General features: G+C 39.6%; 1 protein-coding gene across 4 annotated transcripts in view; it reads left to right on the forward strand.

The window, feature by feature from the left end:
- The window catches only part of LOC146622512 (CUB and sushi domain-containing protein 3-like), a 249,677-nt gene that overhangs the window by 218,053 nt on the left and 6,416 nt on the right, over window positions 1–25,208 (forward strand). For all 4 annotated transcript variants that reach the window (XM_085366252.1, XM_085366249.1, XM_085366253.1 and 1 more), the window contains 7 exons: window positions 4,989–5,171; window positions 10,386–10,559; window positions 15,233–15,406; window positions 15,818–15,891; window positions 17,011–17,122; window positions 24,335–24,514; window positions 24,839–24,904. In XM_085366252.1, coding sequence (XP_085222378.1) covers window positions 4,989–5,171; window positions 10,386–10,559; window positions 15,233–15,406; window positions 15,818–15,891; window positions 17,011–17,122; window positions 24,335–24,514; window positions 24,839–24,904 — 963 coding nt within the window. The remainder of the gene's footprint in view (window positions 1–4,988; window positions 5,172–10,385; window positions 10,560–15,232; window positions 15,407–15,817; window positions 15,892–17,010; window positions 17,123–24,334; window positions 24,515–24,838; window positions 24,905–25,208) is intronic.

Here is a 25,208-nt window from a genome sequence, read left to right on the forward strand (position 1 = left end):
TGTGCCATGCTTAATTGAAGATAATGTGTAATTTTGGTGGCTTCAAATGAACTGTGCATATAAAATGTGGCAACACAAAATATGCAGTGAACATTCATATATACTGTGCATAATCTTAGTACAGATTCAGAAACCCAGGTGTAATCCAGACCATAAGCATATGTGACGCAGCATGTGAAAGCCATGCTTTCTTGTATTTGTTGCCTGAAATTTGTAGAATAACATGCAAAAAACAGGTTTTATTTATCATTCTTTGTCAATGACTTTTTATCTTGAAGATGTCAAACTGTGTCTGTTCTTTGAGTTATTGTGATTCAGTAACAATGCAGATAGATAAATACTCACTCGTACAGATACAGACACTTATAATGGCCACCTCATCAGTGACTGTATTGTCATGTGTGGAATTCTGGCCAATTGCCGGGTGATGGGTGCTTGTAATGACATCTCCCGCCTGTGACATGGATGATGCAACCATGAGTAGTAATGCCCCTAAGTAGTATTTAGGAAAACCAGTGGTAATATCTTGTGTAACCACCAGGGGGAGCAGTGTGGAGCCGCATTGCTTTAGAGCACAGGTGTCCAACTCCAGGCCTCCAGGGCCGGTGTCCTGCAGGTTTTAGACGTGTCCTTGGTCCAACAAAGCTGATTTACATGGCTAAACGACCGAACAAGCTGGACAGATTATTGCTGACTTGTGTTTCTGAACATGAAAGCATAAAATGATTATTTCATTGCATTGCTAATGTTCTTATACAAAATGCAAATTTTAAATTGAAATTTGAACTCACTGCGATTGCGCAACAATATGTTTAAGTGTGTGTATTTCTGTCAGAAATATTTGGCACTTTTTTCTGAATATTTTTGATAATTAATGAGTGAAACACTGGGTGTAGGAGTGAACCACAACGATTTGGCACTGTGCTTAAAACTATTGGTAATTCTCGCCAGTTATGCTTTCCAAATAAATTAACAGTCATAGCATATGCATGCTTTCTCAAGTTGTCTGCAGCTAATCTTGGTCTATCACCTTTGCGATTTATATTAATACTCTAGTTTAAAACTTTTGTGCTCTGAATGGGACACTCCAAGTCCAACAACTGGTACGTCCTGCAAATAAATGTCCAACAGGCAGCATTTATTTATTTAGTTATAGGAAAAACTCCATATGCTGAGAAGTAACAGTTATTGTTGTTCAACCTGGTCTTCATGAGTGACCATTGAAACAGCACTCTGCCCCCATAGGATATGATTTATTTTATCAACTAAGCAATTGGGAGATTATCAACAGCTGATACCTATTTTATACATTTTCTATATTGTTTCTTGTGATTGTGCGATCAAAGATCATCATCATCATCATATGAGCCCTCAACCTGAATGTAGAGAAAAACCACTCAAAATGTATGGAAAAGAACCATCTGGATGCTGATGATAAATAAATAAATAAATACACACTTTGAAAAAAAGAACTTGTAAAAATATGTTATGCAGTAAATTGCTGGGTGTGAACCACCTGCATTTTTTTAACTATCCATCCATGCTCCGCGCATCTCTGATAAATCGCTGCAGTAATTTTAAGGGTAACTTTTACAGACAGCAGATTCCTTTGTCACAATAAGGTGATCGTTCAAACAGCTCTCTCACCCCCCCACCCCCCCTCAGAAGGCCAATGACTGCAAAAAAACTCTGGCCAAAGATCCGCTGTAGGCTGTTTGTGATTTTAACACATATAAACAGTATCCCAGGAATCACTGACAGCAGGTATTTACACAAAACTGGTACAAAAACAATCATTTTCTTTGTATTTTCCTGAACCAGCCCCCCCCAAAAATGCTATGCAGCCCAAACAGCTGATAAGTTACACACACTCTGCAGTTGAGTAAAGAGGCGTGTTTATAGTGGAAAGTAGACGCTCCCCAGGAGAAGAAAAGGTGGATGCCTAGCTTCTGACATTCAGCTGAGAGCTCGCTGTGAGTTAACAGTCAGCCAGCTGACCTCTGGTTGAAAGCGGCAGTTTTCAGTGGCTATATCTGGAGCATGTATATTAAATAGTAAATATCTAACTAATAACTAATAATTTATTTGACATTAATTTCGAGAGGATGATAAATCTTACTAGTAAATACTAAACTTTATTTAATAAATAAAAGCGGCAGCACTCTTGACTTAGGCTTACACCAGCCATTCCCTATCTGAAGTTGAGTATTTTTCACATTTCCTGTCAAATATCACACAGGCAAATTTTTGTTCAGACAGTCAATATTACCAGAAAATGAACCTTACATGCTTTGGTGAGACCCAGATGTTATCTTTCCTCCACAATGCACCACAGAAAAGCTTGTCCTTGTAGTGTAATTACTACATTATTACATGAGTAGTCAAATATCATAGGGCTAAATTCTTAGAATTCGAAACATGGTTTACGTTATCTGACTTAGACTGGAAGTTGATGACAAGTTTAATAAGTAGTAAGTTACTGTGTGCAGAGCCACAGAACCACTTTGGGTGAGGAATATTATGACAACTGCACATTAAACATCAAATGTATCAGTACCAGCTCCACTGCAGTTTATTCTTTGTCAGATTATGATATTTGGGGCAGGAATCTGTAAGAAGGATGCAGTACGGCATTGCTTCAGTTAACAGAAAAAGCACACAACAAATGACTATACATGCCAAACAAGCATAAAGGGTGCTGTTGTGGTTTTATGTTAATTTTCAAAATAAATGAGACTAGATTGTTCACATAGTGACATCAGTTTCAATCTCGTAAAATGAAGAATCCAGCTTTTCCCATGTGTTCTGTCAGAATACAAAGCTGGTTTTACCCAGGAAGGAAATACATCTCCAAGTGCTGAATTCCTTGGCAATAACCAAAAATAAACAAACAGAAATTAATTTAAGGGAGGAGGCGTTAGCAGTGACAGCCATATGCATCAAACTGACTTCTTACATTAAGGTGAACAAGTCAGGAAAGATTTTGTAATAAGTATGCACAAATTAGAGCCTCCGAGATGAAACGAGGGCTATGAAAAAGCAATCAAATAAAGGCTGGCAACTATAATTTCATCAGCGGTAGCACTGGGTTAAGACCTGACAACATACTGGGCCAACACTCAGCCATCTGTTTACTTTGGAGAAATTGTGCCATGAAAAGAAGCCAAGAGTAGGGATATGAAAAGAAGAGACTGCACAAAATACATTATTATTATTTTTATTAGTTCCTCTGCTGATTTAGACAAATTATATAACTAGAGTGGCGTAATCTAGAATGGAGAAGTGCAAGTAAACATTACGATTACTGTTAGTAGTATTATGACAATGTAGGTGTCACTTAGTCTTATGTCATGTGCACAGCAAACTGGCAATGTAGCTATTCCTTATTTTCACATAACATTATGTCAGATGCCTGGAAATCATTTTTAGTTATGTTAATGCATCGAACACTTAAGAGGCCAACGAATACTGTGTTCCTTAGACGGCATCTAAAAGAGCTGCTTTATAAAATAATGATTCATTGTTACTTTATTACTGTCCACCTATCATTTATTTGTCACGTGGGCTTTTAGAAGTCATTTGAGAAACTGCTTGTATGTTGCTTTCAGTTACAAAATTATTACATTCAGACTAAAACCTCAGTGTATCTAAAAGTATCATTAAAAACCCCACGTCACTATATTCTGCTCTCAGCTCCCATTCAGGACATCCAATGGAAGTAGCTTTCTTTTTAAGAACTTAAGGATTGTAATGAAATAAACTGAATCTCAGTTTTCTGAAAAGTCCAAGTAAGCAACTTTTGTTACAAACATAAATTCACATAAATGGTGGCTGTATGCACCTTTTGGCTTGTGAAGCTGACTCTTAAAGCCCAAAGGTGGGGATTCTGACTTCCACTATCTTGATATTTTGTAGCAGAATGCAACAAGTAAAGAGCTGGATGCAAAAACCGAGGGAAATGGTACACACCTTTTCATTCACAGTGTTGACCAGTTCAGATACCTAACCTGTTTTACCTTCCTTTTTGATTGCAAATGGGAAATATTTTACAAAATAAATGTTGTATGAAATGTGACTTAAAACTATAATTATGACCAAAAACACTCCAGGGAAGTGTTTACTGAGGTCATAGTTCAAGGGAAGTGTGCTGTCTTTTTCCTTTGGGATAGATAAGTCACCCCATGCTCTCCATTAGAAAGAAAGCAGATTCAAAGTGTTCACTGGCTTCACTATTCAGATCCAGAAGCCACACTGGTAGCCTCATCGATTACAAAGACCAGCTGAAATACAAACAACATAGAAGAAAAGTACTTTTATGTATCTGTAAAACTGCAGCCAAGCTAGTTTTTCCAGTAATTCTTTACAGATAAATGTCCCTCAGAGGTGAATTGCTACTCTCTACTCTCTCATGTCCAACAGCTCATTACAGACCTGCCAAATCACACAAAAGGCAATACCCTGATCAGTCATACTTAAGTTGAACCAACGTTGCTTCTGGCAATTCACGACTACACAGAACAATTTGATTCATACGAGTGAAAGAATACTCAGAACCAATTAACATTTACCAGTCACGAACATATAACTACCGACTAGCTGGTGGCAAACACGCAGCGTTAAGTTTTTTGTGTTTTTTGTGCAGACATCTCCTGTTCTTGTCACTGTCTTGGGTATGAATTATGGGTCGAGGTGTAGCAATGATCATCATGCACAGCTGTAAATGTCACAGATATTTCAGTCATTTGATAAAATATTAGTATGACCGCTGTATCATTATTAAACCTGAAAAGAATAATCCTAACCATGATGAAGTACACAGTGATGTCGCAGTGGCACAAATAAATGCAAGATTAGGAAAAGAACTAATGATTAATGATACAAAGGAAGACTAAAAATAGAAATGTTGCTTTATGTTTCATGTTGAAGTTCACTCCACACCATTAAGGATGATTTCTGATGCAGCGCTTATTTTTTACTACCAATGGCAGTGATCACCTGTGGCGATCCCGGTATCCCAGCAAATGGACTCAGGTTTGGCGACGACACCACAGTGGGCCAGAATGTGACGTTCATGTGCCAACTGGGGTATGTGATGGTGGGAGGGGACAACTCTTTCACCAGGACCTGCACCAGCAATGGGACGTGGAGTGGAACCATGCCAGCATGTCAAGGCAAGTACCTCCCACAGATACGCATTTCTCCTACACTGTATCAAAGACTTGCTGCAGTGGACGTTCAACCTTGATAACCATCAGACAGCGTTGTAACAACCTTGGCATGCCAGCACACTGTCACGCACAATCTAAAGTGTATGCTTACATCCAGAGATCTAATGAGATTAGCAAGAAAGGTGACACAGGCTTCCTGTGTAGTCAGATACTGCCATATACTCCTCACTTAAGCGCACTGATAATGCAAATGGCAATGACACTGAAAGACATAAACCTATTTGCATAATAAGGTGCATATATTTGAAACGTACACATCCACACATAGAAATAAAGCCATTTTTAATGTGTTTCTCAAAATATCACCCATTTAATGCAAAAATCTTGCTACTTTTTATGCTTCACTGTCTATGGCCACATTCTCAGCTGGATTAAAAAAAAACTATATATCTCCATCTATGATGATTTCATCCCCCAGTCTAGAGTTGCACCTGTGAATGCAAAGAGCCGATGCTAAAAGTTCTCTGACACCTGGTGATGGATGGCTAATAAGTCCTCTCCATCACCACAAGGATACCTCTAATTGTACCCCAACAGTTAATCACTGGAGTCCTCTCCCTGAAGTTTGTGCCCATTCTACTCTATGATTAACATCAAAGTTGGAAAATCCAGGAAGAGGACTTAGCTGTTGTACGCCCATCAGCGATACATCACTCCGTGATTTATGACGCCTGAGTGGAGGCATAGATTAGCATTTCTGCGCTTGACACTCAAAAGTAAGTATTGCAGGGAAGATTAACTTGTGCAGCGAACAGCTCAAGAGTACACCAGGAAGGGGAAGAGCCCACAAGGCTAATAGGGGCTCATTGTTGCTAAGGAACTGTTCCCAGGCTGCTGTCTCAGTTACAGTGAAGCAGGCCTCTTGAGGTAGACGAAAGGACAAATGAAATGAAATAGGCAGGTTGTGAGAGGTTCAAACCTCCTTTGAGTTTGTTTTTTGTGTTTCTACTTGTAACCCATATATAAGACTTTTTGGGGGGGGATCCAAAGATAGTTAAGCTCATCGTGTTAAGCGATCGTGGCTCAAGAGTTGGGAGTTCGCCTTGTAATCGGAAGGTTGCCGGTTCGAGCCCCGGCTTGGACAGTCTCGGTCGTTGTGTCCTTGGGCAAGACACTTCACCCGTTGCCTACTGGTGGTGGTCAGAGGGCCCGGTGGCGCCAGTGTCCGGCAGCCTCGCCTCTGTCAGTGCGCCCCAGGGTGGCTGTGGCTACATTGTAGCTTGCCATCACCAGTGTGTGAATGTGTGTGTGAATGGGTGGATGACAGGTTGTGTAAAGCGCTTTGGGGTCCTTAGGGACTAGAAAAGCGCTATACAAATACAGGCCATTTACCATTTACCATATAAGTAGCTGTTTAAGCCAGGCTACTTCTTGCCCTACTAATCTTCTCAACCTTGTCTTGAAGATTAAAAAATTACAAAATTCAGTCTGACAGTAATTGTAATATTTTATTAGTGCTATTCAATATTAACGTGCCGTGTTCTGGGGTATTGTACGGTGAAGCTGTTGGTTGAATTGATGGTCCCACAGCTGTTTAAACTGGGAGAGAAAAGAAGACAGAGGGCAATGGGTGTATATGTGCAAGTGTATAACCCTCATGTGTGTATATTAAAAGTGTGTGACATTGCTAACCTCTGAGCGCTAATCCTTGACAGCTACCGCAACCGCTCAGCCTCTCGGTCCTCGATCCGGCTACGCTTAATGGGGGTGGCGTGGAAAGGAGCAAAACCCCAGAGCTTAGGCCTCCTCATCACACTCGCTCACACACCGCTGTGCCTGAATACAATCACACGGGGGCATTCAATTACAGAAGTGTCTCTCTCATGCATACGTAGACACAGATGATTGCACACTCACGTTTTCTCCCAGCGCTGCCACTGCCTGAATGCTGTCAGCTCCCACTGACCTGTATGCATTAGTCAGTGAGCCACAAGGTCCTCCTGCCTCTGTCTCTCAACTGCCTTCGCTTTTCCGATAGCACTTATTTCTCTCATGGGATAAATGAATAAAAGAAAGGCAAGAGAGAGAGGACTTTGATTACTAAGTGGGTGCTCAACATTAATTTTCCATTCCTCGGTGTGGATGGGGTATAAAGAAGGAGTACAGACGTTTTATGCTTTGCTTTCCCCCTGTTGCCGTGTTCTTCCTGTCCTTTGGTCTCTTTCTAAGACTATCTAGGGCAAGCAATAGAAAAGCACACTGGTAATCATACGTTTTTTTATCATCACTCTCCCTGACAGCCTACGCAGTGGGACATCTCAGAAAAGGACTGGAAAAATATCTGTTTTCTTTTCTTTCATGTGAAACTAAAAACAATGCCTATTTTTGCACAAGTTTTTTTTGTTTTGTTTTTGGTTTTTTGTTGTTCATTTTTCACGATTGGGTTTAAGTTGAAGGTGCTTGCAGTTCACTCAAGGTGAGCTGTTTTAAAGTTCTCACACCTGGCATCTGTCACCTTGTCATAGATTTTGGATGATTGTGCCACAGGAAACTGAGTTAGTATTCTAAGAAAGGGAGGGGGACGAGGGGAAAAAAGTGAGAGGAAAGCCAAGAGGAGAAAAATTGAGACAAAGAGGTTTTGCATGTGCCAAGCCTGGGCATAAATTTGCACTTAGTGTATGAGCATCAGTTTTAGCCACAGCGTTTGTGTGTGATGACGCATCCTAAGCCTTGCCCGGCAAGGATTCAGTTTGAATCCCGGGTTTGGCATGTTCAGCTAAGAGGCACTAATGCTGCTTAGAACTACTTACGAAAATGGGGACACTCTCTGCTTTTTTTAAAGCAAGTAATTTCAGATGCAGTGCTTACAGGATTAGAAGACCTACTCTTCTAATCTGTGTAAATTGCCTACTTGCACACGTGCACTCATACATTTTCTATAACCCCCCCCCCCCCCCCCTTTCGTGTCTTTTACACAGATATACCGTAAGATCACTGAAATACACACGCAAACCTGCTTTTTACTTTACAGCCTCCAGCTACGCATTTTAGTGAGATAATTCAGAATGAAGTGCCCCTTTTTTCCCAGAGCAACAACTTGGAAATCCCAAACTGAAGGCACTCTTTACTGATTCATTAACTTCAAAGGGAAACAATTTTAAGTGAACCTGTTTCTCCTTGAGAAACAAAATTACGTTCACAAACAAAACATTAAAAAACAGATTGGAGCACGAGAAGGTTTTTTGCTCTTATTTTTATTCTCTATTCACCGTGGCCTAAATACTGTTCTGATTATAGCACACTTCATATATACTGTATATGCTGCTGCAAAATGTCCATATGGAAATCATTTTGGATCTGCTGCCAACTGAGAACAAAAAGACAGTTCCACCTTTGAGAGGATGTGTGAATATCCCACAGTGGCTTGCTCCACATTTACTGTAATTTGTTGTGCAGAGAATGAAAAGTTGCGCTAACGAGGCAAGGAAGTTGTCCGTCATGTGCCTGCCTTCTATCCCCGCGTCACTCTCATGTCATAACTTGGATAATTGTCACAACTTTTTGATTTTTGAATTGTGAAAATAAGATGAAGAGAATTAAAGGCTTCTCTGTCAGGGAGCCATATGTAACAAGCACGCATGTATTTTAAATATAAACGAATCAATTGAACTTGCCACAGTTGAAAGATTCGGATAAGGCTCGACTTCAGTTTGCAGATGTTTGTTCAAGTGTTTAACCAAACACAAGAATGCCAAAAAGAAAGAAGGGAGAAAAAGACTTGGGGGTAATGATGGGTGCTGAGGGAGGATAGCAGTGGTATAAAGCAACAGCACTAATTTATTCACATCTCTAAAACCCATATCCCATCTGCGTCCCCACGGGTTCATCTCCAAGTGTGTCAGAACAAACTCTGAGCTTTATTATGCATTCATTTATTACATTTGTTGAGCTGAATGTTTACGGCTTACACAGACGCAAGATGCCCCCCTCATTTTGCACAGAAATTATTCTGTATTCTCCAAACAGAAATCGCTCACAGTCAAAACACAGACTATTTCTCTGAGCTAAAGACCTCATTTTCAGTTCAGTTCAGTTCAGTTCATTTTTATTTCAAACATTTCAAACATGTGCCTTCACAATCATTACAAAATATCATTCCATTATTTGTTTGAAAAGGAGTAGGCTGAAGTATTTACTTATTTGTCCCTACCCCCTCAAGTTTTACCTCTCATTCATTTAATTTTTTTTTTTTTTTTTTTTTTTTTTCCTCAGCTGTAATCCACACTATGCAGAATGGTGAATTAGTGCCACCTCTGCTGCTTTTAATTTGATGCTTTTGGTGTAATGGGGTTTTGGTCACTGCATTGACCAGTTTTAACCTGACTTGGTTTTTAGTTTTTTTTTGTTTGTTTTTTTTAAATAAAGGTCTCTAGGAAACATTTTAACCATCAGTATATGAATAGGATGATAAAAGCTTATATTTCTTGGATGAAAAGTGAGTGTATTACTGTGTTTACTGTGTGTTTACATCCATCTTACGCCATCTTAACCTCAGTGCAATTAATATTTAGCAACATTTCAATTTGAAATGTAAGATTCAGTACATGTGTAGCCATATTCTTGTAAATACAGATTAATCACAGTAGTTGTTTGTCTGTTCTCCTTGAGTTACATTCAGCAGCCATTTTGGTTGCTGAATGTAACTCACCTTTGCTGTAAGGCAGAAGAAAAACAATCTTTCCTCAAGGTTTCGTTTGACCTCTCCTGCTGGCATCCAAGGCTACTAAACCCAATATTTTCAAGTCACAACATTTTCTTGTTGTAAGTTATATTTTAGCTGAGAGTCTTCGTTTGCAAAATACCTTCTTCCAGCAAATATTCAGACTATGTCAGAGAGTGAACCATAGATGATTCCAGTAAACTATCAAAGACTATATTCTATCTATAACTCTAAATACTTCAAATTTGCTTTAGACCCTCAACTATTACAGAGGGTGGCGGTACACACTAATCATCGATTCTCCCCCTTAAAATCAGAGAGTGTCAGAATGGGAAGGTGAACTATTTCCTATTTTTTAGTTCTGACGATTTTGCTGAGATTTGAAATTTGAGTCTTGCCCTCTTTTAAGCATTGCACTCAAACTTAATTCGTTCTGATTTGTGCTTTGAATATACTCTGATGCGTCTGTGACCTGCGTATCCACTCTATCCCTACAGTGGTCACCTGTCCTACACCCCCATCCATCCCCAACGGCCTCCTTGAGGGTTCAGTCCTGGAGTGGGGAACCAGCGTGAGTTACACCTGTTTACCCGGCTATGAGCTGTCTTTTCCTGCTGTGCTAACCTGCACAGGGAACGGGACATGGAGCGGAGACTTGCCTCAGTGCTTGCGTGAGTCATCGTTTCCTACGTTCATTCATGCCCACAGTGCCTTCAGGATGATTGTAATGTACAGGAAGTCTCTCTATGTTTAGACTGAAATAAACCAGATGACATTTCTGAGACTGTCAGAAACTCGGTGATTCCAACAGTGAGCTTAATTGGACTGTTTTTGCCCGTTTTTAACCATTATCAGGCTTATGATTTTTGACTCTTAAAATAAGTCTTGCATCCTTTTGTTACATGTATTTGAGTTTCCAGACAGCTCTATACCTGCATATAATTTTGTTTCTCACATGCATTACATTAGTTTTAAGTTGTGCCCTCCAAGGCAAAATCCCGTATACACCACTTTTGCTGCTTTAAAAGGTTACTTCAAGTTAATGAAAGTCAAGGAATTTTGCTTAAGGATCATACAAATGAAATGAGACAGTCTGGCAGAGATGCAGAACAGAGATTATATCTGATCTCCTAAGTTACAACATCAGGGTCTTTTTTGTAAGCATTCAATCATACTTAACCCTTAAACCACTTAAAGTAAATTTTAAAAAAAACGTATTTCTTAAATGAAGGCTGGAAAAATGCAAAGAGGAGTTGGACGTTAGATCCTGCCCGTTTCTGAAGACGTAAATAAATATTTCATCATTAGCACGTGAAAACGAAGCTCTTATTTGGATTTTGATTAAATGAAAAGTGAATTGACCTCTAGCCTAAGTAACAAAGCTACAATATTAACGATGAAGATGATGATGATCCGAGCACAGCCACAAGTGACGTGTCGGGTGCGTCTTACTACATTAAGACCTTTCTCTGAATCATCTTTGCAAGCATAATAATAACCTCTGGGATGCATGACTGCTCAAGAGTGTCTCGCTGTCATCTGAATCATTCCTGCATTGTATCAGTCAGACAGAAATGAAATATCAAGAAGGCTAGAGTACTTGCATGCATTTGCTTCTCTCTGAATATCAGTCAGGACTAAGTAGAATAAAACAAAAGCCACTAAAAATAATCCTGCTCAAACCCTTCAAGTGCCGCTGTTTTGTTTGAAGTATCGCCACTTTAACTGCTGAATATAGGCAGTCCTTTTCGTGCTGAGTGAAGTGCTGAATTTTGCATCCTACAAATTAAATATTGCAGCCCTCGTGTGCAAGAAATCTCTGCCGTCAGATACTCGACTTTCTATTAGGTATAGCGTTTTATTGTGTATACAGTTACTTTGGCAAGGTTTTGAATTAGAGGAAAATTGGGATGTTTGTAGTATTTCATTATCACATGTTGGATCACAACAGACTGAACCTATAAACCCCCCTGAGCCCATTTGAAAATAGTGCATTTGCTGCTGTGCTCTCTTGTAATTGATGCTGATGACAGAGTTCATTGCTTGTGGCCATCTTCAGTCAGGCGAACGCGGGCCCATTTGGGTACTTAGCTTCTGAAATGCAGCTGACAGACTGGCCACATAGCAGTCATTTACTGTAAGTCAGTATGCGCGCTGCTTTCTGATTTATACCCTGCTTAACTGAAAACGACCATATTTGTGCGCCATGCCCTGATAGTGCTCTAGCAAAGCTGAGTAACCAAATGCATGTTGTATTGAGGTACGCTTGTATCTTTGTTTGCCTGCTAAGAGTAAAACATGTCGCCTGTTCGTAAAATGGATAAGGTTCCACCTGATTAATGTCTGGAAGTTGTCTACTCCAATTATGGTGAGCGGAGTCATCCCTCAGCACACTACAATCATTTTTCCACATCAGCTACCCCAAAACAACCTCCCGCAGCAACGTGAGTGAGTAACCTTTATGTTCCATGATACTGTTAAGTGTATCTGGGCAGAGACTTGTTTTTGAATTGGTAATTATATTTAATAGCCCTATCACTCACAACGCAGAATTCATGCTTTAGTGATTGTGCTAAATTGACACAAATTGAGAGGAATGCACTATAAATATCACCGAGTGTGACCAATAACCAACTTCTGTGGAGAACTTGGCTCTCCTGCTACATTACTCGCGGTAGGAACATGTATATGATAAATCACTGAGGTTTACCAAGGAAAATAAACGAGTCATTAAAACGGGAAGACAAAGGGGAAAAAATGCTGATCATGTTTGGTGTAGAAAAGGCTATTATCTGTGCTTTAAAGTGACAACAATGCACTATCTACAGCAGTCTGCGCTGGTGGTTATTATCAGTTGAGAAGTCATTAGAGGTAAATTCTTCTGTGGTCAAAGTTTGTTTATGGTACTGGCCATTATTACTGGGACGCTCTCCATTTTCACAGGCAAGCTGTGAATGCCCATATGCCTGCAGTATTTTTGTATCTGTGCATTAGCTGCAACTATAAAGATAATCTTAAATATTTTCTTAAGTTACCATCTTTACTGAGGAGATTTCCCAACAGAATCATAAAGTCAGCGGGACGAATCATCAAATTCCTTTTAGCTACATCATACAGATTTGCTGCAAATCAGACCTGATAAGTTTGTTATATTTTGTATGGTATGAAATCATTTTAAATATACTGCCTAGCAGTTTAGTATACATACAGCATGGCTGCACTGCTGTCTGTTTAAAAAAATATATAACTGCAATTTATCAACTTCAACTCAGCACTTTCTCTTGAAATACAGTTCAGCAAAACTCCAGGAGGTGCAATGAATCAGCAAAGCAAGTCTTTTCTTAATAGTTGAACTTTCTTTAGCCAGACAGGATTAAGATGCATGGCCCTGCTTTCTATAACAACACATATGAATCTCCTAAATTCAATGCTTGAGAATGCTAGTTCATGCGTCTGCAGGGATGCAACTTTGAATGTGGCCTCTGCATAATGATTACCTTAAAGCATTGATAATTCATCAAGGAAAGAGTGTGGCTGTGGAAAGAGCGAGAAAAACTTTGACTAGTCTCTCTCAGTCTTCCATCAACACACATATACATACACAGGAACACACAGGCGCATTAAATATGCTGAGCTTGGTTTGGCCTGGGGCCATTTCTTTTATATATCCATAAAACAGTACATTATTTCCCCGCAGCCTAAAGCTCATGACTGATGTGCATGTCACCTGGTTGGCCTGTATTGTCAACCCTCCAAAGTGCCATCTGCATACAGTCTTACGATGCCTTTTTTGAAATGACAAGAATCATTTTTCAGATCTGGAACCGAATTTGCATCTTTGCTTGCTGTCATATCAAAAATGGGTAAACCGCTGCAAACAAGGGGGCAGAAGCTTGCAATGCATCATTTTCACTGGGGGTCTAAAGGATAGGGAAACACATTTTCCAGGAGAAGATCCATCCCTAAATCCAAGGATTTTTTTCCTCAGCTAACAGCATTTCCAGTAATGGCTTTAGTCAGACATCCCTGGATGGGCTGGATTCTAATCACTTCTTTTACTCGATATCTATTGTGTCAGATATTGGAAGTGAGAAAACCCTGTTGGCTTTTTTTTTTTTTTTTTTAGGGAAAAGAGCAAACAAGAACTTATCTGTCTCCAGGCCTCCATGTAGCAGCACATGTCAGGTCTGGAGAAGCAGTGCCTGCCTTATTACAGACTTGATCCCACAGTGCTCTGGCTGCGTGACTGAAGACGGTGACTCTCACCTCTGCACTCTCACGCACTGAGCATTTCTGGATCCTCCACATCCAACAAGTATCTTTCACTGATCCACTTGGTTATAGTGGCTTGCTAGGTGCAAACATTAAATAAAGAAAAGACAGAAAAATAAACTAGCAGACTGTCTCTGGACATCACAACCATTCAGCCTAAATCACTCCAGTCAGTTTGATTAGATGTCTATAAGCAATAAATTGAGGGAGCCACAGTGGCAATCCATTGGGAATCATCTGCTGAGGTTGTGGCTTCAGTCTCATTTAAAAAAAAATGATATCATACAAGGGGCCTGGAGAGCAACAGCAGCAGATGGCTGTAGTTGTGTTAACCTCAAGGCCCTGTCAGAGAAATTAATATTCACTTGCTAATTATTTTGATCTCAAATTGAGAGCCGTCGCCCCCCTCTCACTCCCTCTTTGCTGTCAAAATGAATATGCACATACCCACCATTAGCCCTCACCAGCAAGGTTGAGTGTTGGAAACAAAAAATAATAAAAAAAAAGAGACAGAGTAATTCATCCAGAGACAAGGACGTCAATGCATCTGCCCACACGCAATAAAAAATGGGCAAAAGACTTTGTGCAACAAGCATAATGTCAATGCAATTTGAATAATTCAGTCCTTGAAGAATTTGCGGATCATATAGAGAGACATTGATTTTTACAGGCGGGAACGTGAATAAAGAGGATGTAATAAAAAGCCTATCAAAAACAGCAAAGCTCACAGCAGCAATCAAAACCAGTGTTGGCTCCTGTGGTCTGATCATGTGTGGGTACAGAAGAAGCCCCCATAGCTTATTAGTTGTGAATATAATACTGAAGACTCAGCTGAACAATGCTTTCAGTTGACTCTCTGCATGCAGTCTTCCTTTTGTGTTATGCAGCAGAAAAGAGACAGATGTTTGAATTTTAAAAAGGAGCTAGATCATTTTCTGCATTTGTAATCACACGAACAGAATATATCCTTCACACTGCACCTGGATACGTCCTGTATGGTTACAGAAACATCTGTGCTGCTGTTGTTGATCAGGAGCGGTATCAGCAATATTACACGTTTCCTCCTCTGCAGCCAAGTTCTGCGGTGATCCTGGGACGCCTCCCAAAGGAAGGCGAGAAGGACGCAGTTTCATCTTCAAGTCAGAGGTCACGTTTAGCTGCAGTGCCCCCTACGTGCTGGTCGGGTCAACAACTCGCATGTGCCAGGAAGACGGGACCTGGAGCGGATCTCAGCCCCGATGTATAGGTGAGGAAACAAAACTCGCTGATTCACCTAAACACAGAAAATCTCAGTGTTTGAAAACAGTTTTGGAGTTTTCCACTGTAATCACATTTTTCATTCCTAATTATATTACAGCAAACAAATGCACAAAAACATAAAGAACAAAAGGGCTGAAGGTGAATGAGAATCAGGTTGCCATCTGGTGTAAAACTAAATCAAAGTATAAAAATCATTTATGTGCCTCTTTATTTTCATCTGATGTTAGCTGCTAAGGAAATATTTGAAAATGCATAAAATAAAGTGCTTTTTTGTAATTTAAAGAAAATTGAAAACCAAGAAATGCATTTTATTTCCAGTCATGTTACTGCGCCACATCAGTAATGAAACTCCAGAGAGAAATCTTTTTTTTTCACTGTCACATTCTAATTTTTCCAGAGCCCACGAGAACCACGTGTGAAAACCCGGGGACACCTGAGCATGGCTTCATGAACTACTCAACAGGCTTTAAGGTGAACCGAGCAAAGATTGCAATGAATGCATTTCATAAAAATGGCTGTAGGCACTTTAATTCTGGGGTGATTGTGTGTGTGTGTGTGTGTGTGTGTGTGTGTGTGTGTGTGTGTGTGTGTGTGTGTGTGTGTGTGTGTGTGTGTGTGTTTTGTTTAAGAATTTATGGTATAAAGGTGTTTGAAATATTAGAATTTCCACATTTTCCACTATATCTAACAGGTATACAGCTGTGAACACAAAGCACCCAATCAAAGTAGCACTCACTGTAACTCTGATGTGTTAATCACCCTTCGTTTTCTTCTAAATGTGCAATATCCAGTGGATTTTTGTAGGTACAGTTATCATGTATTCCTTTGGATGATGTTATGTGGGTGCAAGGATGTAGCAGAGAAGTGCGTGCATATAATTCCCCTTAAACCAACTGGATTTTTCAACCCCCTGGAATGTCCGTGGGGAGATGTGAGGGAGGAAAAAAATGCATCTTAAATAAATAAATAAATAAGTAACTGGTGGTATGACCATTGATCTGTGCTCAGTGAGATGAGATGCTTTCAGTCTGTGTGTTTCGCTTTATTTTTGCCCTCCCTATTGCTTTTAGAGTGTCACTTACAAGTGCAATTTCTCCACGACATTCAGCTGAATGTGTGATATGTAATTTATCCCATATGAAAGCATTGGGAGCTTATTTAGATAAGTGCTTGTAATGGCTGTAGTCTTGCATTTTTCTGCATTACTGAACATTTTTACCAATATCCTGAGACTACCGAATGAGAAAATTCACTGTTGATGATGTCTTTAAACAGTCGACTGGGATGGTAGCAGGAAATAAAAGTCATTTATTAGCAGAACAGAAAGCAGTTGAATATTTTAACCAGAAAGTCATCTTCCTCACTCTTTAATGTCTGTGCATCAGTTGCAAACACAAACATGGGCCATCGCCTCTGGGAATAGCCTCCATCTGCCTCTACACGCTACAGATAATCATTAAAAAAGTGAAAAAAAAACTTTGGTGTGCACTGTGTTTTTTCCAGGCTCTTTAGTTTGATGCTAGGAGCCTATTGGCATTTGCATCATTGTGTTGACTTTTTTCACTTTGTGTGCGGTCTGTTGGTGGCCAGGTGGGCAGCAGAGTCGACTTCCAGTGCCAGCAGGGACACATACTGCAGGGCTCCACCACAAGGCTCTGTTTGCCAGATCTCACCTGGACTGGCACCCAGCCAGCCTGCATCTGTAAGTGCTTGTTCCTTATGCTCTAACTATATCTTAACATCACTCGTTGTTGTTTTTCACTACTCCTTCTGGCATCTTGTCGCTGCTTATCCGCATTGCCGACTGCTCCAGACGCTCTGTTTTTGCTTTTCCTCAACACCCGTAGCACCCATCCTCGCACTGTCGATACCTCCCCTCAGCAACTTTTCACATTCGCTCAATCCTGCCATAACCTCTGGCCTCCCAGTAGATTGCAGCTTGCCCCTCAATCAACCTGCCATCATCCTGAGACTGTACTGAACACTGTGATCACTGTCCTTCTGTTTAAACTCCCCGAAAAGTCGACCGACACCAAACTATGGCCGTGTAGTTTAGCCCATTCACTTTGCCAAGATAAGTGGTTTTCTAAAATGTGATGTAGTCCAGTATCCTAGTAAAACCCTTTCAGCTACAGTGGGTTTTTTTACTGGAACATTTCTTATAATAAACTCCATTTTATTAAGCACCCACAATGTAAACACTTCAGCTGTGTGATGATAATGTGCTTCAGATGATATTTCGTAATCTTGATTTCATAACTACAAAAATATACGGCATCCGTTCAAATCCCAGAGACATTTACGCTGAGGAAGCAAGCTGAGGCATTGTAATACCTGCCCCGCGTCCTCTGCCTTCCTTGCAGCCCTGTGTGTCTGTGCATCTGCTGTAGTGGGAGAAGAAGGAGTTTAAGACGAATAGTGAAACCTTGAATATGTGCCTGCTGTGTTTTTGTTGTTCATACACTCAGCTAAAAACAAATCAGGTAAACCTGACAGAAGCTGTTTCAATAGAAACTTGATGCCACTGTACTAAATTAAAATTTCATGTTAAAGGTTCATTATATTCAGAGCATGATGATTTAATTGAAATTTGATGTTTTATATGTTTTATTAAAAATAAAATCTCACACTTTAGAGGTCTTTCTAGGTTCAGGTCAACTCATTATCAGTCCAGTACTTGTACCTGACCAGTTTTAGAGGATTTTATAATGCTACTTTACACTGACTGGTGAATAATTCAAGCATGGAAAAAGGCACCTAATTCCTAAAGGCACACCGGACTGAAAATCAGGTCTCATGGAGTGATCGATTCATATTATAAAGTTTTGATTCGAATTGATTCAAATTGTCATCAATATGCACGGGACAGGTCAGGAGAGAGGTGCAAAAGTGCACATAAAACACAGTGGAGGTTCTGTCGTGGTTTGGAGATGAATTTCAGCCAGTTGTGTTCAGAATCTTGTCAAAATTGCTGGAAATATGAACGTGGAAAAGTACGGTCAGATTTTCATCGTGTAATATCGTCTGGAAAGAGTCCGATTGATAACAGCTTCATTTTTTAGCAAGACCCCAAACATACTGTCAATGCAGCAAAAGCTTCCCTAGATAGAAAAACACACACTGGAAAACTACCAGTCATGAATTGGCCTCCCCAGAGCCCGGACCTCAACAATATTGAAGCAGTGTGGGATCATTTTGACAGAACAAAAGGCAGCCAACATCAAAAGGAGAGCTTTGAATGTCCTTCAGGAAGAAATATTCGTGAAGACTGCTTGAAGAAATGACACCAATGCTGCGTAAGAGTTCAGGCTGTGTTGAAGAATAAATGTGGTACCAAATATTGACTTTCAGGCTCGTTAGAACTGTACAAACTCTGGTGTTGCTTTATATACTGTATTTTCATGTATGTTTGCACATGTTTGCATATGCATATTCAATAAATACCTGCACGTATTTCCCATTATGAACCTGTCAAAATATAAAGAAGAGACATTTACGCAGTACTGTATATAAAGTCAGTTGTTGTGCAGAGATTCTTTTTCAAATTAAGATTTTTTTTAAATTAAGATTGTTCTCAAAACTTCAGCTGAAAGCAGAAAAGACTACAAAAAACATACCTGTCTACACTTGACAGCTCCTCAGCCCTTCCTGCTCCACCTCTATCTTCAAACTGCTGACCCTGTCATCCTGCTCGCTATAGAATAATTCAGGATGTTGCACCTCCCCTGACTCCTTAATGGCATTTATTGCGAGCATTGTGATGGATACCCAAAAATAGAGCAGCAGTCAGAGCAGATTTAAATCAATATTATTATAAATTATAAAACTCATATGTAAAAATGTGATTTTTAACTAAAAGACTGACATCGTATTGCCGGAGGTGTGGGAGCAGCTGTGTTTGGTGAGGATTAATATCTATATGCAGTTAAATGATTGCTACAGAGTGGAACACTCTGTATTGCACCGCTTTGTGAGTCTTCAAAAAAGTCGAGATGACTCTGCTGCTAACAAAGGAAAATATTATAACACGAAAATAAAATAGAAAACAAATCACTAGACGAGAAGATTAATTTGAAGTCCCTTTCACTTTGTTAAACACTAGTTCTCTTCATTATTTTCTGAGGAAGCCTAATGCGTAACAATATATTCTTAATTTATATCCGTGCTTAATTTAAAGCTCTTCGTCATCTTTTATCTGCCACGAGACGGACAGCAGAAGCCGAGGACACGATTCAGTCAATTGTTAGGCAAATTTATGCTACATAACTCATTAAAATTCGTGTTTACCTGCTTTGTTTTTAAATATGGTAATTAAGGTTTCAGCCTTAATTGATTAATAATGGATTAATGACTTCCACCATACCTGACAAAACAAGAAATGTTAATGCCTCAACCTAGTCTTAAACTTTAGTAAATCTCTACATTTCTCTAAAGACAGTTTATATTTTTATACTGAAAGAGTGAAAAATAAAATATAAGCCATGTTTATGCCTACTGGATATTGATTTGATTTGCTTCCTGAATATTCCCGCCGTGCACATTACTGCAGTGATTAGTCCTCAAGAAGCTGCGAGCAACCTTTTTGAATATTGTGTACCAACAGAACATCCCACCAGCCACAATTACTTGAATGGGCATAAAATAATATATTAAAAAAAACAATGTTTTAAGGTTTTTGCTTTATTTTCTTGACTTGGGCTGTTCAGCAGGTGCAGTTTCATTGCAGGGTGTGCCTACTGTGGTTGCAACTTTTCAGGAGCTGCTCTCTGGCCTTGTTCCATCACCTGTAGTGGCTTGAAAAATGTATTGATTTTACCCCTGACCTCCTCTTGTCATTGTTAGCTGGAATTGAAAACACAGTCTTAGAATACAGAATTTATGTTTGGCAGTCACCGCTATCTTTTACCCTACAGTTTAAGGAAAGACCCTCAAAATAAATGACTGAGAAACATTCTTAGCCTAATGCTACATTAACATTGGTCATTTAAATACTCTAATCGTCAGTAGGTTAGCTTGCCATAAAACTTTGTGGCACATTAGCTTATTAACTGGCAGGCAGCATCACATCCATCAGATATCATGCATTCATGCCACACTGTTTTCCTAATATTTTTTATTGAAAGACTTCTCTAAATCTGAAGGTCATGCATATAAATTTTTTTGTGCAAGTAGAATCTCTTTTCACTATGGCACAGTTCACACTGGCGCAGGCTTCTTGTGAATAGAAAACTCGAGATGTGTTTTTTATAAGTCACAGTAGCTCTAACCCACACCTCCAATCAAGCTTCATTGATTGAACCTCAGGTTTGTTAACTAGATTCCAATTAGCTTCTGCTGTTGTCATTAGCCCAGAGGTAAATGATGTATTCAGGAGGGACCTGAACAATAACTTGTGTGCTGTGCTGTTAGTTAAACTTGCTTGTGTTGGTTCATAATTGTAACTCCTAGCATTAGGACTGAGCAGCCTGAATGTTTTTTGCAATAGCATGTGTCATTAAATAGTGCATGTGGTTGCTATGAATGGGAGATACAAAAAAAAAGATTTTGGTTTAATAAAACTGCGAATCATTGTCCAGTAAATTAATGACAGCCAAGTAATTTTTTATGCGTTCATGCCTGGAGATGGTTACACAGGCCCAGTGGGGTGTCTGGCCCAAAAAAACATTGTGGATAAACAGTGGTTATTAGAGGTGGGAATCACCATACATCCCACGATACGATATTATCACAATACTTAATGCACGATACGATATTATTGCGATTTTTTTTAAAATATCTGCGATATTCAGATTCTGTACATAAAGGTAAACTTTATCAGTATTCATTTTATCTAATATCAAAGTCTCGCACTCAGTCTTTCTCTCATTTCAGTCAGTTTTATTGTTGACAAACTGAATGGTTTGTATTACAGTCTAGTCCAACTTAACTGAATGCAACCATCTGGTACAATTATAGCTATTCTGAACTAAGCAATTTATGAAAACCATGCAGCCCCTTCAGCAACTGAAGAATTTGAAAGTAAATTAAAACAAAATATAATTTTACATTAAATAAAAAAGTTTTAAACTTAATTAAAATAAAACATGTCTTAAATTAAAATAAGTAAACTGTCATGTTTATTGCTGCCAAAAAAAAGTTAAACACATTTGGACAGTGAAGGAATGTCAGGGTTCTTGCTCAGAAAAAGGAGCTGATCAACGTGCTCTGAAGTCAGAGCACAAAAACTTTTTTTGTAACAAAATATCGATTTCTGCTGTCCCTGTATCGATACATTATTAGCAAACAAAATATCACGATACTACACAGTATCGATTTTTTCCCCCACCCCTAGTGGTTATGTATATGTATTTCAGTGTGAGTGCTTTTGTGTGGATCCAACACTCTGTTGTGACCTTCGGTCAAAACACAGTCATAAATCCTCTAAAATACCTTTCTCTATGATTAAATGGTCCTCTGTTACTGTGAAGCCACTTAATGGATTTAAAAGTGAAGCCAACCAATCTTATACAGCTGGCAAAAGCAAAAACTTGGAGGGATTATCAACACATTTAATGCAAGTGATGCAATGGACGCAAGTCAGAATTTAATATTCCTGGATCTTACTCTTGTTATCTCTATCAGATTATATTGTTATATAACAATATTATTATTCATTCTCTAATATATAAAAAACTTGAATAAATCGAAAAACTGAAAGACCTGTATGTATGTCTACAGATTAATGAGATTGCTTGTAATAAATAAAGTTGTGTGTTACAAGAAAAGAAAACATTGTAACAGATTAAAAGTTAACTTTATGCTATCGACCGTGGCCTGCTGTTACTAAAGCTGGCTGACCTTCTTGTCCCTTACAGAAATCCATCAGCATGGCTGTCTCTCTGTGTCTGCCTCTATCTACCTCTGCCTCTCAGTCTGTATCCCTAGCCCCATAGCTAAGAGATAGCAGCGTTGAATGAAGAACATTGCATGTTGTTGTGTGACACAAAAACTGTTCTTTGAGGCTCCTTGTAATCTCAGAAGTAAAGCCCACTGTGCCGTTTGAAGTGTAAATAAACTGTCAGCTGAATCTGATGAGGAACATGATATGTGTTTGGTACAATTCACAGGCCTTGTAAGTGCCTTTAGTATTCATGGTCTACAAACTGTGCACCACACTGGACATATGCTGACAGTCATTTTAAAGGAGTTACTTAGACTTGTCCTCAGGCAGTAGGGAGGGAATATAGCTTTATGTTTCTAGCTTTAATATCTACAACCCGTTGAAAGAGGTAGTTTTGGTTTTTCTTTCTCTTTTTTTTTGCACTGTGTAAATAAAAACCACCTCATTAAAAAAGTTCTGTGTGGCACACGCGGTTGATTTAAACAGTTTTTTCTAATGCATGCTAAATTGTTACATCCAGTTATAAGTATATGATGCATTAGATGAGCTTTCTGCTAAATTTCAACACAACCTTTACCTTCACGGGCCTCTTTAACTTCCTAGAAAATGGACACTGTGCTTGCAGACATGCACACTCACCCACATATATAATACTACTTGAACATTTCTCAAACACCAGCAGCAGTAATATCCAGAAAGAGGAATTTCCAGCAGTCTGCTCGTCTTTCATAAAGCCCAAACTGGGTTTCATCCTGGCATCCCTTCCACACCCTATTGCCACTAATGTCATTAAGACGCCATGAAGAACTGATTTGGTACTGTGACTCACTTGCAGCTGTCTCCCATTTGACAGCTGGCAACATATTTTTTCACTCACAAACTGCAAAATTATTTCGCTGTTTTCACATGGTCGATGCCTCAGAGGCTGAATGCTCAGTTTTTTTTTTGGTTTGTAGGGTGATTTGCATAAACTTTTGTTTTGTAGGGAGAGACTGTTGAAGTGAAAATTTAAGCTAAGTGTAATCAGTGTATTCAGATATTTAATTCAGACTAAATAAGACACTGGTGTTTTGGCAACACGACAATAACAGTGTTTGCCCCCAGTTTGTTATTCGTCTAAATGCTATCCTAAATTTCTCCCTGCTTTGTTTTACTTTTTGGAAACAGAAGACAGGAGACAAAACGCATTTCAACACTTTTGTGGATGGGAGATTTCACTTTCTGAATTTTATTCTTTCCAAATAAAACATGACAAACTATTTAGTGGTTGGTCATTCGTTGTCATGGAGCTCTCACACTTTTTTCCTCAGTGTAGTCAGCCCAGGCTGCACCGTACATGCACGCTCTCATGCTGTACGCTCTCACAAGGTTTAAAACAACGTTTGCTTCAGCAATTTTCTTTCCCACAAGGACACCAGTGAGCTTAGACCAGCTCGGTCCTGCCCTTGAACATTTTCGATTATTTCAAGATATACACAAACACCTCCAAATGTTTTGGGGGGTTTTCAGCTGCTAGCTGAATTACAATGAGTTCACCTAGACCTTGTGTTGCACTGCTATAGCATTTAAACGCAGGCATTCCTTATTGCTTGCAATCTGTGACCGGTAGCTGACACAGTTAAGGTTTGGATATAATTTGGCTCCCGCTCACGTTGGAGGAAAATTCAGTGTAAAGTTAAGCAGTGCATATCCTAACCCACAAGATTGTATTCATATTAGAACAGAAACATAAACATATTAAAGTATCAGCATGCTTCCTAATAGCTGCCTGCACTCAATTAAATTGTAAGATATGCGTACTTCCCTTTTTACCCCCACCCACCCCCTGTATCTTCTTCTTCCTCCCCCTAGTGAGAGCTTAATTATCTTTTCTCTATCTGTACATCTTTCTGAGGTGTGTGTGTGTGTGTGTGTGTGTGTGTGTGTGTGTGTGTGTGTGTGTGTGTGTGGTGCACGACTCTATTTGTATGCATGTCTGGGATTGTGATGTGAATGTGTGTGTACTAACACATTGCTCCTCTGCTTGATATCCAGCTCACTCCTGCAAGCAGCCGCGGAGCCCAGCCAACGCTGACGTCATGGGTCTAGACCTGCCTTCGTACGGCTACACCCTGGTGTACACCTGTCAGCCAGGTTATTTCCTCTCCGGAGGTTCAGAGCACCGTGTCTGCCGCTCCGACGGCAGCTGGACTGGCAAGGTGCCCGTGTGCAGAGGTACGTGGCTGGCAAAGGTCTGCGGGGGGCAAATGATTGAAAAAGTGGTAAGAAGGGAAAGAGTTGGAGTTAAAGATAAATCATCCAAAACAATAACGAGGTGCGTTCTGTGAGCCTATCGTATAACTGCCAGCAAGTTTCTCAAAGTTTCATCAATGTTAGCGTTAGAGCATAGCCACCACAGGTTTTAGCAAAAGAGGGAAAAGTACAATGCAGGCAGTATGTTACAGCTGAGTGCTATTTGTTTTGGAAACATCCTCCAGCTGTTAGACCCTGCTGCGTATCACAATATCTTTGTGACAGATATATTTATGTTCTTTTCAGCCGGTTCCAAATCGCATGAGAAAACTGTCAAACATATACTGGGAACACCAAGCCCTAAAATAAACGGTGAGTATTGAACTGTACGAGCTTTCCATTTAATACATGCAGAAGTCGACAATCCTGTACTGCATCTGCCGTTTGATAGGCTCGGCATTAACTGCTGCACAGAAACATTTTGTTTCTTAAACAGCAGGAAAAAATCATCTCCGTACAACCAACGCTCGCCCTTTTTCATTGTATGCACTCTGCATAGTGTGAGCAATGTTTATCTTCATCAGATCACATAAATAATAATTATGTATTGCCTCTTGCACAAAACCTAGTGTTGTAGCGTAGTATTGCAGGTTATAGGTTCCGCCGTAGAGGAGAA

The sequence above is a fragment of the Diplotaxodon limnothrissa genome, linkage group LG11 (assembly GCF_057381915.1).
Source record: "Diplotaxodon limnothrissa isolate DT_005_m linkage group LG11, D_limnothrissa_male_GT1.1, whole genome shotgun sequence".
In the NCBI taxonomy this organism is placed as follows: Eukaryota; Metazoa; Chordata; class Actinopteri; order Cichliformes; family Cichlidae; genus Diplotaxodon; species Diplotaxodon limnothrissa.